Here is a 14,459-nt window from a genome sequence, read left to right as displayed (position 1 = left end):
AGCGAGTGTAGAGAGGTTATCCTGAAAACCCATCTCTACTTAAAAGTAACCTTGATTTCTTTCATTGCCCTCTGTGTGTTCCCCAACTTAGAGGTTTGGCAGGCTGCACTCAGTCCAGATGGCAGACAAGTAAACCTACTTGAACAGATTGTATTACAATATTTTACACTAAACAGTTATTGGATTAAACATATAAATAGCTGTGGGAACCCAGGACTTCCCTCTTTAAAATGATCATTCAGCTAGAAAATTATCTTCCCTCGCCTCTTGTCGCTCCTCTGTGGCCCAGTGAATCCCCCAACCTTCTCTGAAGCTCTGTGCCTGTGCAAGAGGACAGCTTGGCTAGGTCGATACCAGCGAGCAGTGCAATACAAACAAATGGGCCTGCCGAACAAAACAGCTACTGCTGAAACCTTGATACCCACGACCTACAGGACTTTGCTTCAAACTAATTCTAAACTAGTTCCAAGGACTTAATGTAGATTAGCAATTGGAGTGCATTACCTGCATTTCTGGAGTGCATGCTTCAGTTTAATTTCAGTAATAGAATCCAGCTCACACAAGAGACCATTTCAGAGGGCGAGCAAAGCATTGCAGGGGGAAAACAACCAATACACTTCAGAGCAGGAGCTCGCTTTTTGAATTAAAGTAATAATGCAGACCACCTTAACAGGATCCAAGCACCCAGAGGAGCAGACAGACACGTGCCTAGGGTACTTTAAGTGAAACAGGATATCATTTCCCATAAATCATGTGAATATCAACTGCTCCCACTATGTCAGTTTTCCAGACATGCTCTAATCACAACGCTACTGTATAAAAGGTTGAGACGTCAAATTTCATTGACAAATTAAATCCTATTGTGAATGTCACAAGTTCACAGCACACAATGGCTTAAGAATGCCTAGTTTCATTCACAGGATGAGCTAGAACACAAGATGCTAAATTAGATGAGGATTATCCTTCCATATGTACAAAAGCAGAACTTCAAGTGCCTATTACTTTTAAAGAAACTGAATAAAAGTTAGCAGCCTCCAGAACCAATACGCAATTACATGAGACCGTTTCAGATGAAAACTGCTCTGAAAGCTACATTCTCCATGAGGTCTAGTTAGAGCACTTTGATCTTTTACAGAACCTAGGTTTAGAGTTACAGGAAGAGAAAAACTCGCACCTGTCAACGCAAAGGTAAATGTTATTTCATATAGACCAAGGTAAACCTGTGTGTGTCTGTACGCCTGTGTGTGCACGTGTGCTATTTCATATAGACCAGGGCAAACCTCTGTGTGTGTGTGTGTAAAACTATCTGTACTGACTGATTTATCCAGCTTAGAGGAAACAAATAGAAAAATGAGAAAGCCTGTCATGCATTTTAAGTGGAAAATTATTAGCAATGCCCCAAAACATAAAGCATAAGAGAACTGGAAAATAATTACAATATCTGGAGCCTGTCCAGCGGATATTAATAATGCTTCATCTTAGTTTCTAAACAAACAGCCCACTGAAGAAGGTAGTGCAGTGCTATCAATAAACAGAGATTTGAAGAAAAGTTATAAAGATAGTCAAGAGCTTCTATCCACACCTAGCTCAGAAGAGAAAGTGTCTCACAACAGAAGGAAAATATTTACATAGTAACTTCAATATTAATGCACCATTCCTGTTAATTTCTGCCTTACCCACTCAAAGCACTGTCACATTGTCAATAACTGAATCCATCTATTGTGGACAAGAAAAAGTCATAACAGTCTTACATCTTGAATTTGGATTAAGCTTCCTAAGACTGATGTCGTCCTTGAAATTCCAATGAAATTCCGGCCATTCACTTTCTACTTCAGTTAGAAGCTTGGTAGAAATCAGGCATAGAATTGGATGATGAAAAAGCTTCCAGTTAAATGCACTGAAGCTGAGCAATCATATGGTTACCAAGAGTACAAACCACAACCTAAATATTTCTAACTGTGATGCAAAAATAATATATAATTCAGACAACTTAGCACTACCAGTTTCTATCCTCTAACAGATTTCTAAAGATTTAAGGACTCTTACTTTGAACAGATTTGCTCATTGAACTTGGCTTCTCTTAAATCTTAATAGCTAAACCTCATAAACTTTTTTACTGTTTTTTAAAGCAAGGTCATTTCACATTTCCTTACAGAAAGAATACTGTTAGAATGATTTCCTGAATGAAATAAACAAATATTGCCATCTGCATGTGATAACAATTACTGTTGAACTATAATAAAAGGACTTATCTAAATAGCATGACCAAATATTCCTGCTGGACCAAAACAATATTTGTTTGGATGATCAAAAGTTGTCTTTTTAGAAACATGTGTATCTTATTGTGTGCTTTTAATATCTTTACATGCAATTTGTGTGGCATCATATTTCACAGGCATTTTGCTTCAAATTCAAATCAACTGCTTATAGAAAAAAATAAGTTGATCAGATTCAACACTCCTACCTGATCAGCCACCCATTGAGTAAGTCACATTTCAGCATGAGATAAATTAGAAGAATTTAGGACTTGCTGAGAGAACATACAGGAGAAGTCTGGCTACTAATGAAATTATATGTGTCATTAACAGCAATTCCATTTAAGGCATATGGCTGGTAGATGATAAGAAGAAATCTTATCAGCTTCATTCATCTCCTACTAAAGACTTATCCACTTCAAACTGATTTTTGCAATACTCAACTGCCAGATTCATAGATAGGCTGCAAGCCTTCTTACAGTATAATGGCAACATAAATGGTTTGATGAAAATCCATTTTTTGGAAATGAGGTCAGAAAGGTACAAGCATAAGAGCAAATAAACAGTTTCACTTCTTCATACTTCTACAGTAAAGCACTGCATTTAGTGTCATATCAACCTATTTATATATCCCATTAATTGTTATTGTAGTATAAAAAAATCTTCTAGGACTATCTCAAAAATGTAAGGCAAGGTAGCATCTCAAAAAGACTATGTAGAAAAAGCTAGAATAAACAAAAAAAAAAATGGCAATTCATACCACTCCTCTTATTTTCAAGACAGCTTTTAATAGTTGTTTTCCCTTACATACTTTTTCTCTCATCCAGCCCAAGAATAATAATTAAAAAAAATCCAGCAGCAAGTTGCATTTGTTTGCCAAAACACACTGGTCAGGGAAACACCTGACGGGATTTCCATTTAAGTCACCAGGATGTGTAACATTACACTGGACATGAGGTTTGCATGTTTAACTAACTTGTTTTTCGCTGGCTAGATCCATAGATGGAAGGCAATCAAGTTAATTAACCACAGGCATCTGCAACATGTATAATTCTACTTCATATCCAACTACCAAGTTGCATAGCCCACACGTATAAAAAATACTCACACAGCAGCAAAGGAGGAAGAAGAATTCTCAGTGTTGTCTAGGCCTCTGAACATGCCCTACACTTATACACACCAGACTTTGCAGTGAGATCAAGTTATGGTCCCACTAAAGAGATTGATAAAGTAGGTAGCAAGTGTATTAATCCCGCTGGGCATCTGATTTTAAGCACAATCTGAAAATACCTAATTCATACCCAAAACCATCTCAGTAAAAGGCATCACAGAGGATTTACTTTAAAAGCATGCTTGAAAACAAAACCCACTTATGTCTGTGTAAATTTGTGCACTGTTCTAAATTTTAGTGTTTGACCAAGTAAGGAGAAGTGGATTCAATATGATCTTCACCAACATGGAAGTATTTAAGTCCTACATCTCAGGAGAAACCCCTGAAATCATATCCTGTAAACCACAATCAATAGGCATGCTTGCACCATCTTACATGATCTGAACAGAAACCAGAGTACATACCACCTTCACTATAAATACATCACCATGTGGACAGAAAAAAAAAAAAAAAGAAAGCAATACTCTGAGTGATCACATTCTTATTTTGCTTTTTTGTTTTATTATTTTTAAGGACCACATACATAATCCTTGTTGAAGAATTAGTATGCAGTCATCACCAGCATCCCCTGCTCCTGTAGCTGAAGTCTGCACAATACTTTACCAGGACATCATCTATGTTAGCAAATCATACCAAATCCTGGACAGCGGACTTACAGATCTGACTTCAGCACCCAAACTCTAGGGAAGGGCAAGCTTTCAGAAACATTCTTTTGTATTTCTTATTCCCTAGTTCAAGATCACTGACTGTGCAGAGCACTGGTACTGCCACTTATGATGAGGTGCCCTCAGGCTTCTATAGTAAGTTGCTCTACGATTGCATCACCTACTTGTAAGTTGAATTCCTGCCTTTGGACAAACACCTAAACATATGCTGGTACAGCTAATCTATTCCTTCACTGTAGCCCCAGCCCTGCAACTTCCAGGGTATCTAGAAAAGTATTACCTCTATCAATCAAAACAAATTTATACTTGTACTCAAATACCTTCTTTATACTGTTAGATAACCTTAAAATACAAGAGTAGAGAAAGGAGCTGTATTTCAAAGCATCCTGTCTGCTCAGTTTTACCATCCCCCACATTAATCTCCCTTGAAGAATCTGAGTCTCTAGTTAAGTCTTTTATAGAAAGATGCAGATTCACATTAAAATACTTTAATAGGATTTTTTAAAAAGTATTGTTTCATATTTTTCGTATATCAGTACCCCAGTAAATTTAGTAATTATGGATTAAATGCAATTTAGATATTCTAGTTTACGATCAAAAGTAGAGGAGGGTCATAAGGAGTTGATGATAACTAAGAGAAAGAAAAGAACATGTTTTAAGTAGTAATTTGAACAACTGAAGTGAAAGCAGCTACAACTACTAAGAAAAGTTTAAGCAGCACCAACCAAAAATTTACCTCTCATACTTTATTGCGAAAAACCCCGTATTGTTCAGCATAGTGCAGAAAAAACACTGCAATATAAATATAACAATTTTTCTAAACAATCACACTCTTGGAGGACAGTGCAGTTTTGAGGTAAAGGCTTAACTTTAGATTTAGAATGCACCTCTGCCACTGACAAGGTCTAAGAAACAAAATACATGAAAAAGTTTGAACGTGTAACCAGCAGGACCTGATAACATGCAGTATCAAGGGAATTAGGTAACTAAGTAGCTGAACAACTGTTAATTATTTTCACGAGTCATGAAAAACAGGCTAAGTATCAATGGATCATAAAATAATAAAGTTTACAAAAACATTTAGTAGAAGTTGTAAAATAAAAACCTTACATATTAGCATTTTTTTTACTATGTTACCTACACTTCTGCTCCACAAAAATCTCTATTGAAAAGACATTTACATGGCTCAGACAAACATACGTACCAAAATCTAGAGAATTTAAACAGAAATGTAAAATCACAGGATTCGGAACTAGATCCTGTCAATAGTTGGCCTGTGTAAGGCAAGTAGATAAGGAAAATAATTGAACACGTTAATTTTGTAGAAGTATAGCAGACAGCAATAGTAATATGAGATTATTTACAAACCAGACTAAAAGCAGAGCAGAAAATAGTTCTTATCTTTCAAGCAGCAGATGCTATAGCCTATAACCTTGAGCAACTCTGAGTTCAAAATGTCATTCCACAAAGGGACTGCACAACTGTAATCACCACTTATGTTATGAACTTGATACACAAATGTTTCATGAAAAACAGCCCAACTCTGCTAAACTTAACAAACAGTATGTCTGAAATGCAAAAATAAGTGCTTTAGGTTCTGAAGAAAAGAACAAGAAAAAGTAATGGAATGGCATAATTAGGCTAAGGACTGCAATGGCTTAAGAAGATGAAGAACTTGGGGTATTCCAAAATGGTATTATCAGATACAATCATCAGAAGAAAATAAAATCCTACCATCAAATCCCATTAAGTGGGAGAAAAAGCACCCCAAAGAAACAACAGAAGTCCTGCCACGACATTAGCAATCATGAAGAAGAATGATGTCATGAATAAGCCTGCACTGGCAAGGGTGCCAATATTTTCTACCTCCAGTTTGGGGATTATTTTCTGTCATTAAAATATTGCCAGTTTATTTTAATTGTCATAAACTAAGTACTCCATTCAATGCCAGTATCAACTTGCTTATCTATCTTAGAATGTGAAGGACTTGTGATAATAGCATATAAAACCATGAGGGTTTTTTATATGAAATGCAACTTTAAGGATCACTGTAACATATCTTTCATTTTTTTTCCATGGCAATCCCTCATTATTGAAAGTTCTAATAAAAGAATCATTACTACATTTGATATATGCTCAAAAGATTAAAGAAGATACTCTTTTTATATATATTATAGTATCTCATAGCACTAGATGAAAAGCAACTATACTTTTCAGTATAACAATACTTTCAGATTTATTAGAGCAAGAGGAAGAGGCCTAAAACAAATTCCAGGTGAAGTTCCTTTTCCAGTTCTGATCACTACCTTAGCCAATACAATGTGAGACCTTCAAAACAAAAATGGAGAGAATAAATCTGAAGATCCAGAACAACGAAAACCTTCAATGCTTTCCCACTTTGTGCTGACTAATTTTTCCAGAGCACTTAGAACTCAAGCAGATACAATCTGCATTTTCCATGCGGTTGCACAGGATGTGCTGTATAAACAGTTATAGAACAGAACTGGAGAAAAGATCAATTATGCCACTGATCTCTCTTATGACAGCAAGGATGCCAAATGGAGACACCTGGGACAGAAAAGTTTAAGTAATCCAATTACAAAAGCTGCTGTAAGTACCCTTTATTTCACTTACTGTACGCAATCACTGAAGACATCAAGGTTTTCTATACAGATTTTTTTAAAATAAGAATTGCTAGTTAATCTTGTCAAGTTTCTCCAAAACTTTAGTTTATTAGGAATAAAAAAGGAAGGGATGTAGAGGTTTCTGCTGCTTGTAAAAATCGGCAGAACATAAAGAATTCTTCAACTGCTTTTTTCCCATTCTTTTTAGGACAGAGTAGAGAAAAACATTTAGAAATGCATTTAAAGAATTTCACATTTTCAGGCATGACTTATCACTGTTATTTCACTTCAAACCCAGGACAGCTATTTAAAAGCTTTGAGCATTGATTGAAAAAAGTTCTCGCTCTACTGCAACAGTAGATAAAATGGCAAATTACACAAATGGATATAAACCCTGCACTTACAAAATATCTTTAAAATTACTTGAAGCCAAGTCTATACTCAGGACTGAGTTTCCCTTCACATATTCAACCTCTGACAAATCTCAATTTTTAATAAATTTTTTGAAGAGAAGTTTATACTTGGTATAACGGCCATTTTCCTGCATGCTGTTTCAAAAGCAAAAACACGCAGCGCTCCACAGTCTGGAGACCAAACCCAAAATTCTAATGATCACAATATCAAAAAGGCTTTATATTCAAGTTTAACATTAAAGAGAATTTCAACAGATGAAGAAAAGAAACTTAAGTTTTGATTATCACTTTTGTTGAAATAGTATCAGTGAACTGAGAGATCAAGAATCTCTCTTATACTACATTTGCCATTGAATCTACGCTGAACAGTCTTTATTCATCATACATCTTGTTTCTTCTTTGCTTTTTCTCCACTTGCTCTACCATGTTTCTCATCATTTCTTTCTTTCATTTAAATATGCAGGCAGAACATTCATCAGAAGGAAAGAATACTATAGATCATCGAAAACAGCATCAGAAGACAGAAGAAGAAACTAAGTAATGCCTTCTCCATTTTTAATGCCTTTTCCATTTTGGAGCAAGAGACACCAAGGGCAGCAGGCTTTGCTGCACATTTTGTGGACCCTAGCTCCGAAAGGGTAAGAATTGTTACATTTCTGGTGAAACACTACCATGGATTAGACTAGGAAAGGAATTCTAAAGCAAAAGGTACCATTCTGGATGCAAGGGAAGGAAAACATAATAATCATCAGTAACCTTAAAAAAACAAGATGGGCTTAATATGTAAATGCAAAGGGAAACAAGAACACATGGTGCAGAAACATGAAGATACTGCCAATCTATCCCAGTTAATTTCACATAACACTGAAGAAAACATGTTCAGGACTGAAGATTCTCAGGAAAATTACCACATTTAATACTCAAAGCCTTAGAGAAATACAGAGTCACTTCTATTTATAAGAAAAAAATTAACCCTGGAAAAACTCAAATGCTACACCTTAATGGAGAAGACCATGCATCAAAGAATCATCTGTTCTTTACAGTCATGATGAGGACAAGAAATAATAGGCTCAAAAATGTGGGGACTGAACACACAGAAATTTACGTTAGATATTTGGGAAAAAAATCTTTTTAACAATAAAACACAATAATAGGTTACCTAAGGAAGTTGTAAAGTCACCACCACTGAAGGCTTCTAAGGTCACATCAAACAGACATTTGTCAGGAACAATAAAAGCATGGCTGAGCTTTGGGATAAAGGATCAATTAGACCATCCTTTCAACTACCTTCTACTATTTCTCATGGCTGCAGTAATTTCTACAGCCGGTTTGCGAAAGGGTGAGACACACAGGGAGGAACAGTAAAAGAGATACAAGCCTTGAAACACTTCAAAAATACTCAGGGCAAACTATGACACTACAGAAGAGTAAGATAACTAAAACATTGTTATGTGTCATCAGCATCTTTTTGAGTAAATTTAAGCTCAACAAAATACTTCCGCTTGAATGAAGCTGGTATGTTCCTCTACATGGATAGCTTCCCTGTGTCAGATTTAGCAGTAATGGCAAGTCTACAGAAAAATAGCTACAGTTGCATATCAGTGGTTTAAACTAAGCTTCTGAATCATCACTTGAAAGCTCAAAAATAAATTCTACCCTCTATGAGAAATGCTTTTCATATTGCAAAACCAATATTCTCCTTCTAAATGTTTCAGTCAAAAAAAAATTATCTTATTTATCTATATAAATATAAATTGCCCATGTGAAGCAATTTATAATAAAAAGCTGTTGGCATATTTCAAAGTGTAATATTCTCATTCTGATTCCTTTCAATTTTTAATAGTTTTACTTACTTAGAATTTGTATAAGGTACATAAAAAACATCAAAAGGATTGGGAACATGCCTTACAAAAAAAATTCATGTATGTTAATACAACTATATTCTCTCAGACACTGTGGAAACAGTCTATTATTTTCTCCCATCATGAATATAGTTTCCAAGAGAAGAGTCCTGCTTCAGTCACTTGCTGCTATTTCTATAACCAAGAACTATTTTTTTCCCCAGCTTCAATTTATAGAAAGGTACTGCTCAGCAGCAGAATTAAAATCATAAAAACAGTCTTTCCCAGTCTACTTAGCCCTTAAGTCTGAGCCATGGGAGAAAGTTGACATTACTTTTCATCTAATTTCCAAATTGTTACATTTTATCTGTGGTCATTTTAAGACAGTCCAATGTTTTCTATTTATCTCCTCAGCGTGAAGGCTGTCATGAGTGTTCACAGTACAGAAAAGTGAAGAGCAGGACTAAAGAGAAGCAATAGGAATGTTTGCATGTTTATATATTTATGTGGCCATTCTAGAAATAGTTTCCATGACACCAGATGACTAATTATCAACTAATGCAAATCCATTCCAAATAAATATTTATTTTATTTTTTATAAATCTAATCAAATTTAAGATGGGCCTCAGCAATTTTCAGTAATATGCCAGAGGGGAAAGTTTATTTAGTTATCATTAAGAATATTTCACTGTATAGGACAACGTATTTTAGAAATTTAAGAACATACATACCTTCCACTCTAAATACAGTTCTAACATAGTATTGCATAATCAACACAGAAAGTTCACCAAATGTTCTCTAGTTTCCCCATCCATCTTCCTCCCCTAACAGTAAGTCCTTCAAAAATATCTAATACATTTCTATCTTCCAGGCTCATACAACTGATCCAGACAGCTCTAATCACTCAGACTTTACGCATACTTTTCTGTATAGTCAATGCTTTGAAAGAAAAAAAAAAAAAATTGTCTTCAACAAGGATACTTTCCTTGCTTAAGCTCCAATTCCAATACCTCAAGTTCCTCTTATTTTCAACTACTTTTCAAGCACTTAAGTTTTTTCCAAAAAAGCTGATTGGGAAAAAAGTTTACTTTCTCTAATTCTTTACCTCTCTTTCCAGACAATCACCCCAACAAAGGCAAACACAAAGCAAGCAGGAAAGAGGAAACTGAGATGTGACTTCTTTTTATGTCACGAGATATATCTTAATCCTACTACATTAACTTCCCTCCTGCAGCACTCACTTTGAAACAATTCATTGTATGTTCACTTTACACATTTATCTTCCATCATTTTTGCCTTTTACCACTGTACTTCTGGACAGTATTGTGAACAGGAACCTCCCATAGCACAAGATCCTGCGCTCTTTCAATTCATATAATTTTCCTCAGAACAGTTTTAACATGTTATTTTCAAACTGTTTAGTGTAAGAAAGTTCAAGTTTTGTATTTCGTATACGGATGTCTTTATCCCATATTCATTGGGCAAACTACCACAGCTTTCAACATGAGGTTAGTAGGACAAGAAAAGGAGCCAGATTTACCTGTAACATATATAACATATTCAGAGCAAAACATGTACAAAGTACAAAACCCTGAAAACCACTAAGTTACACTTCCTTTATACTCCATTTCAAGTGAAGCAAGCACTTACAATGTTGCACTAGTTTGTGTAAACATTCAGTTATAGATACAAAGTATTTATATAAAGCCAGGGTATTGCCTGTAGGAGCAGTATTTAGTCCATGGCATTAACAGAGAAAGACTAAACAGGAAAGAAAAATGGCAGTAAAAAGATGCAGAAGACTGAGAACTGTTAGTTAATTTAATCAGTTAATAACTTAAAGGGGGGGGAACCCAACCTGAAAAACAAGTTTACAGAGGAGAAATAGTGGCTTGAACTGGCTGGTATTTGAATATCAAATAACTGGGCAAAAAATACTCATTTCAATCCTGTTGTGTACCACCTCTGCTGTAGGATAGAAATTAATTGTAGAGTTGCATTTTAATTTGCCATTATTTACATGTTAGGAAAGGACTCCATCTAAAAAGAGATTATTTCAGCTATCTTGGTGGCACAGCTGGGCACTCCACATGAAAGTGTCAAAAGAAGTCACAATGCCAGCACACATCACAACAAGTCAGTCAAGACTGTCAAACATTAGTAAGTTAAAGATTTGAAAACAAGTTAATAATAGCAGCAGAAGAGCAACACATTACCACCTACTTTTTCCAGAAAGAGGGAAAAAGACAATGCCTAGAGTGAAGGTGTTTGGTTTTTACGTTGACGCCCAAGGGATTTATCTCAACAATCAGCTTATTACTTAACTTGTTAAGACCACAAAGTCAGACCACTATTTAGATAATTAAAGATTTTACATACTAACATTGGTCTTTTGGAATCACAGAATATCCCGAGCTGGAAGTAATTCATGAGGATCATCAAGTCCAACTCCTGAGCCCACACAGGGCAACCTAAAAGTGAAACCATATACCCGGGAGTTGTCCAACATTTCTTTGAACACCGACAGGTTTGGGGCTGTGACCACTTCCCTGAGGAGCTTGTTGCAGTGCTTGGCGCCCTCTCTGCGAAGAACCTTTTCCCGATACCCAATCCCGACTTCCCTGAGACAGCTTTAAGCCAAATATTCCCTTGCGTCCTTCCACGGGACACCAAAGGAAAGACATCGGGACCTCCCTCTCTGTACCCCCTTTACTTCTTTGGCCTATAAGCCTTCGTAACCTACATAGTTCTTTAAAGAAAAACACATTTTTCAACCATCCTTCTCTTTGAGCAGATAGTTCAAGGAGAGGATCTGTTGGCAAAATTGCTCTTTCCCTCTCCTCCACCAGCACAAAGCACAAGTCCTCTAGCAAGGTTAACTCTAGATACATGTAAAAATATAAGGAAAAAGAAATTACAGTTTGGTCAAAAGTTATCCCCTTCCCTAAACGAAGTTACAGAGGAACCGTACGAAGGCTGTGCTGGCAGGTATGGGGCCTGCCCTGGAACCGAGGGCGAGCAGAGGGGGCCGGCCCAGTAAGCTCCAGTAGCACAGGAAGGTGAAATAGACGAATATTTACATTGCACATTTCCCTGTTTAAGCAAAACAGTCAATGAAGACGGGAGCGTTGCTACGACACCTGAATGAAACCTGCTCCTTCCCCCACGCCTCCCTTAGGCAGGGGCCCCACCTGCCGCCACCGCCTCGGCGCCGTGCGGTAACTGGGCGGGTTCAGCGGCGCTCTCCCGCTGGCCGGCCGCAGGTCAGCGCCCCTCGCCCGCGGCCGGCTGCCGAGGCGCCCGCGGCCCAGCGCCTTCACTCGCTCACCGCCAGGGAGCTGACGGTCCACGGAGCGGCGGGCGCCCATCGCGCCGGGGACCGCGAACACGGCGCTACCGCCGAGGGCGGCGCTGGGTCCCGGCTGCCCCGCAGCCCCCGCCGGCAGCCGGCCATCTTCCGCGGGGCAGGGTGCGCGGCTGCCCGGCGCCCTGCGGGCGCCCCCCTGAGGGCTGGGGAGGGAGAGGAGCCGGCGGGGCAGGAGGCGGGCGGCCGCGGCCGGGGCAGTGCGGGGAGGCGGGGCGGAGGGCGGCGGGTGCAGCGCGGCGGGGCAGCCCCAGCCGCTCGGCCGGGCGCGACGGCGAAAGAAGAGAACATCTCTACCTCCTTCTTTTTTTGTCCTCCCCCGAGCTGGCCGCAGAGGAGGAGCAGCAGCAGCAGGAGGAGGAGGAAGCCGCTCCCGGCCGGCAGATGCATCATCATCAGCCGCCGCCGCGCCCCGGTGCCCAGCGCCATGTTCCCCCCGCCGCCCGGCCGCTCGCCTCCGCCGGCGGGCACCTGCGGCACCGCTGCCCACCTCCTCCCCGCTGATTGGGCGGTGGCGCCGGCCAATGGCAGCGCCCCGGGGCGCGGTGGCTCCTGGGAAATGCAGTTCTCCCGCTCGCCTCGCCGCGTGCCCGCGGGGACGGCTCGACGCCATTGCGACGGCGGCCGCGGGCCTCGCCCGGGGGTGGTGGGTGAGGCAGGCCTCGGTGCTGGGTACCTGGCAGGCGATCAGCCCCTCAGCCCTACGTGCAGGTGATGTGAGATGGAGGCTTGCGGTCGGCTTTGTCAGGGGCAGTGCGTTGTACCAAGGTTGTGGCCCCAGAGGTGGTGGGGGTCCCCAAGAGGTGGTGCCCACCTGGGGTTACAGTGAGCAGCTCTACCTGGTGCTCCACATTCCCCACCACAGCTACCTGAAGAACAATGTGCAATTGTAAATCAAGACTGTAAAAAGAAATGAAAATTAACGACCCTTTTTTTCTACACGTTCGCATGCATACGCTTGTCAGATTTCACTATACACACAGAAAGCCTCTGCAGAAAATAATGCTAAATGTAATCACTAATACTATTCATTTGTGAATTTAATTCCCAGAGCATTAACCACGCAGCTTTAATTTGGTACTATCATTCATGATACAGTCTTCAGTGATTGCGTATTTATTCCACGAAAGTACACATTGCGGTGCACAGGCTAGGTAATGTTAAATTAATGAGCGTATACTTAATTTTTTCTTCTTTTTTTCCCCTAGAATTCCAAATACCTTATGCTACATTAGTTATTTACTCACATCTGGGCTGCAGACTCAGAAGTTAGAACTATTCATTTCTTCAGAGATTTTGCTGTATCACTCGGAAAAGTTATGACAAATTCTAGACTCAAAGCATCAGAATAAAATAGAAAGCTGAGGCACTGAGAGGGTGTTCAAAATCACCTGTTGTATTTTGGGCACAGAATTTTTAGATAGCATTTTTATGATAATATCAGTACTAATTTGATATTGCTGCTGACATCTTACCACTAAGCATTTAAAAAACGTGAAACAGGCCATTATGTTCCCTTAAGTTACACTTGCAATGTGCCTTTCAGAAGTTACTTCTATCCATAGGAATTGTAGATCATGTTCATATAATCTACCAGATACTTAAGACTGATCCAAGTGTCTTAAGTGCAAGAGAGTTCAGACCCTCTGTTATACATACCCATCAAATTCTGACTGTCAATGGACAATAATAATCATGAAATAGAAAGACAGAAAGCAGAAGGAAGTGGAAAAGAGGACAGGACACAGGAAGAGGGTCATATGGAGAAGTGAAGTGAATGCAGGAGGTTTAGATGTTGAGAAGCTTTGTTTTTTCCTTATCTGTTCCATGGTCTTGGAGTTCCAGTGTCTTCTGGAGCATGTAGACCTATCCACCCCAACATGAGCTAGGTAAGAAAGGGAGGAAATCATCTTTTCTGTCTTCTTTTGTAAACTAAGGAGGGAGACATCCTATTTCAGCTATGGAAACCCTTGTGCTGCCATTAATCTCTGAGTTTCCATTAACGTCAGATAGGCGGAGTGTTTTTTCAGATAAGAATAGGGCTTTTAATTGAACTTGCCTTTTTATCACCTAGAAAACACCCTATCTGTTCTAAAACATCCACTTACAAATATTCTAATACACAC

The 14,459-nt window shown here is 39.1% G+C and overlaps 1 protein-coding gene across 2 annotated transcripts in view; it reads right to left on the bottom strand.

Moving 5' to 3' along the window:
• Positions 1-12,821, bottom strand: part of TUSC3 (tumor suppressor candidate 3) — a 137,916-nt gene extending 125,095 nt beyond the window's left edge. Inside the window, exon 1 of one of the 2 annotated variants that reach the window (XM_055700898.1) lies at positions 12,631-12,821. In XM_055700898.1, coding sequence (XP_055556873.1) covers positions 12,631-12,762 — 132 coding nt within the window. In that variant the 5' untranslated portion in view covers positions 12,763-12,821. Of the gene's footprint in view, positions 1-12,160; positions 12,429-12,630 lie in introns of those variants that run through there. The other variant, XM_055700897.1, reaches the window with a different exon arrangement.
• Between the last annotated feature and the right edge of the window lie 1,638 nt (positions 12,822-14,459).

The sequence above is a fragment of the Falco cherrug genome, chromosome 1 (genome assembly GCF_023634085.1).
Source record: "Falco cherrug isolate bFalChe1 chromosome 1, bFalChe1.pri, whole genome shotgun sequence".
Taxonomy (NCBI): Eukaryota; Metazoa; Chordata; class Aves; order Falconiformes; family Falconidae; genus Falco; species Falco cherrug.
This window is presented reverse-complemented; position numbering and strand designations above follow the sequence as displayed.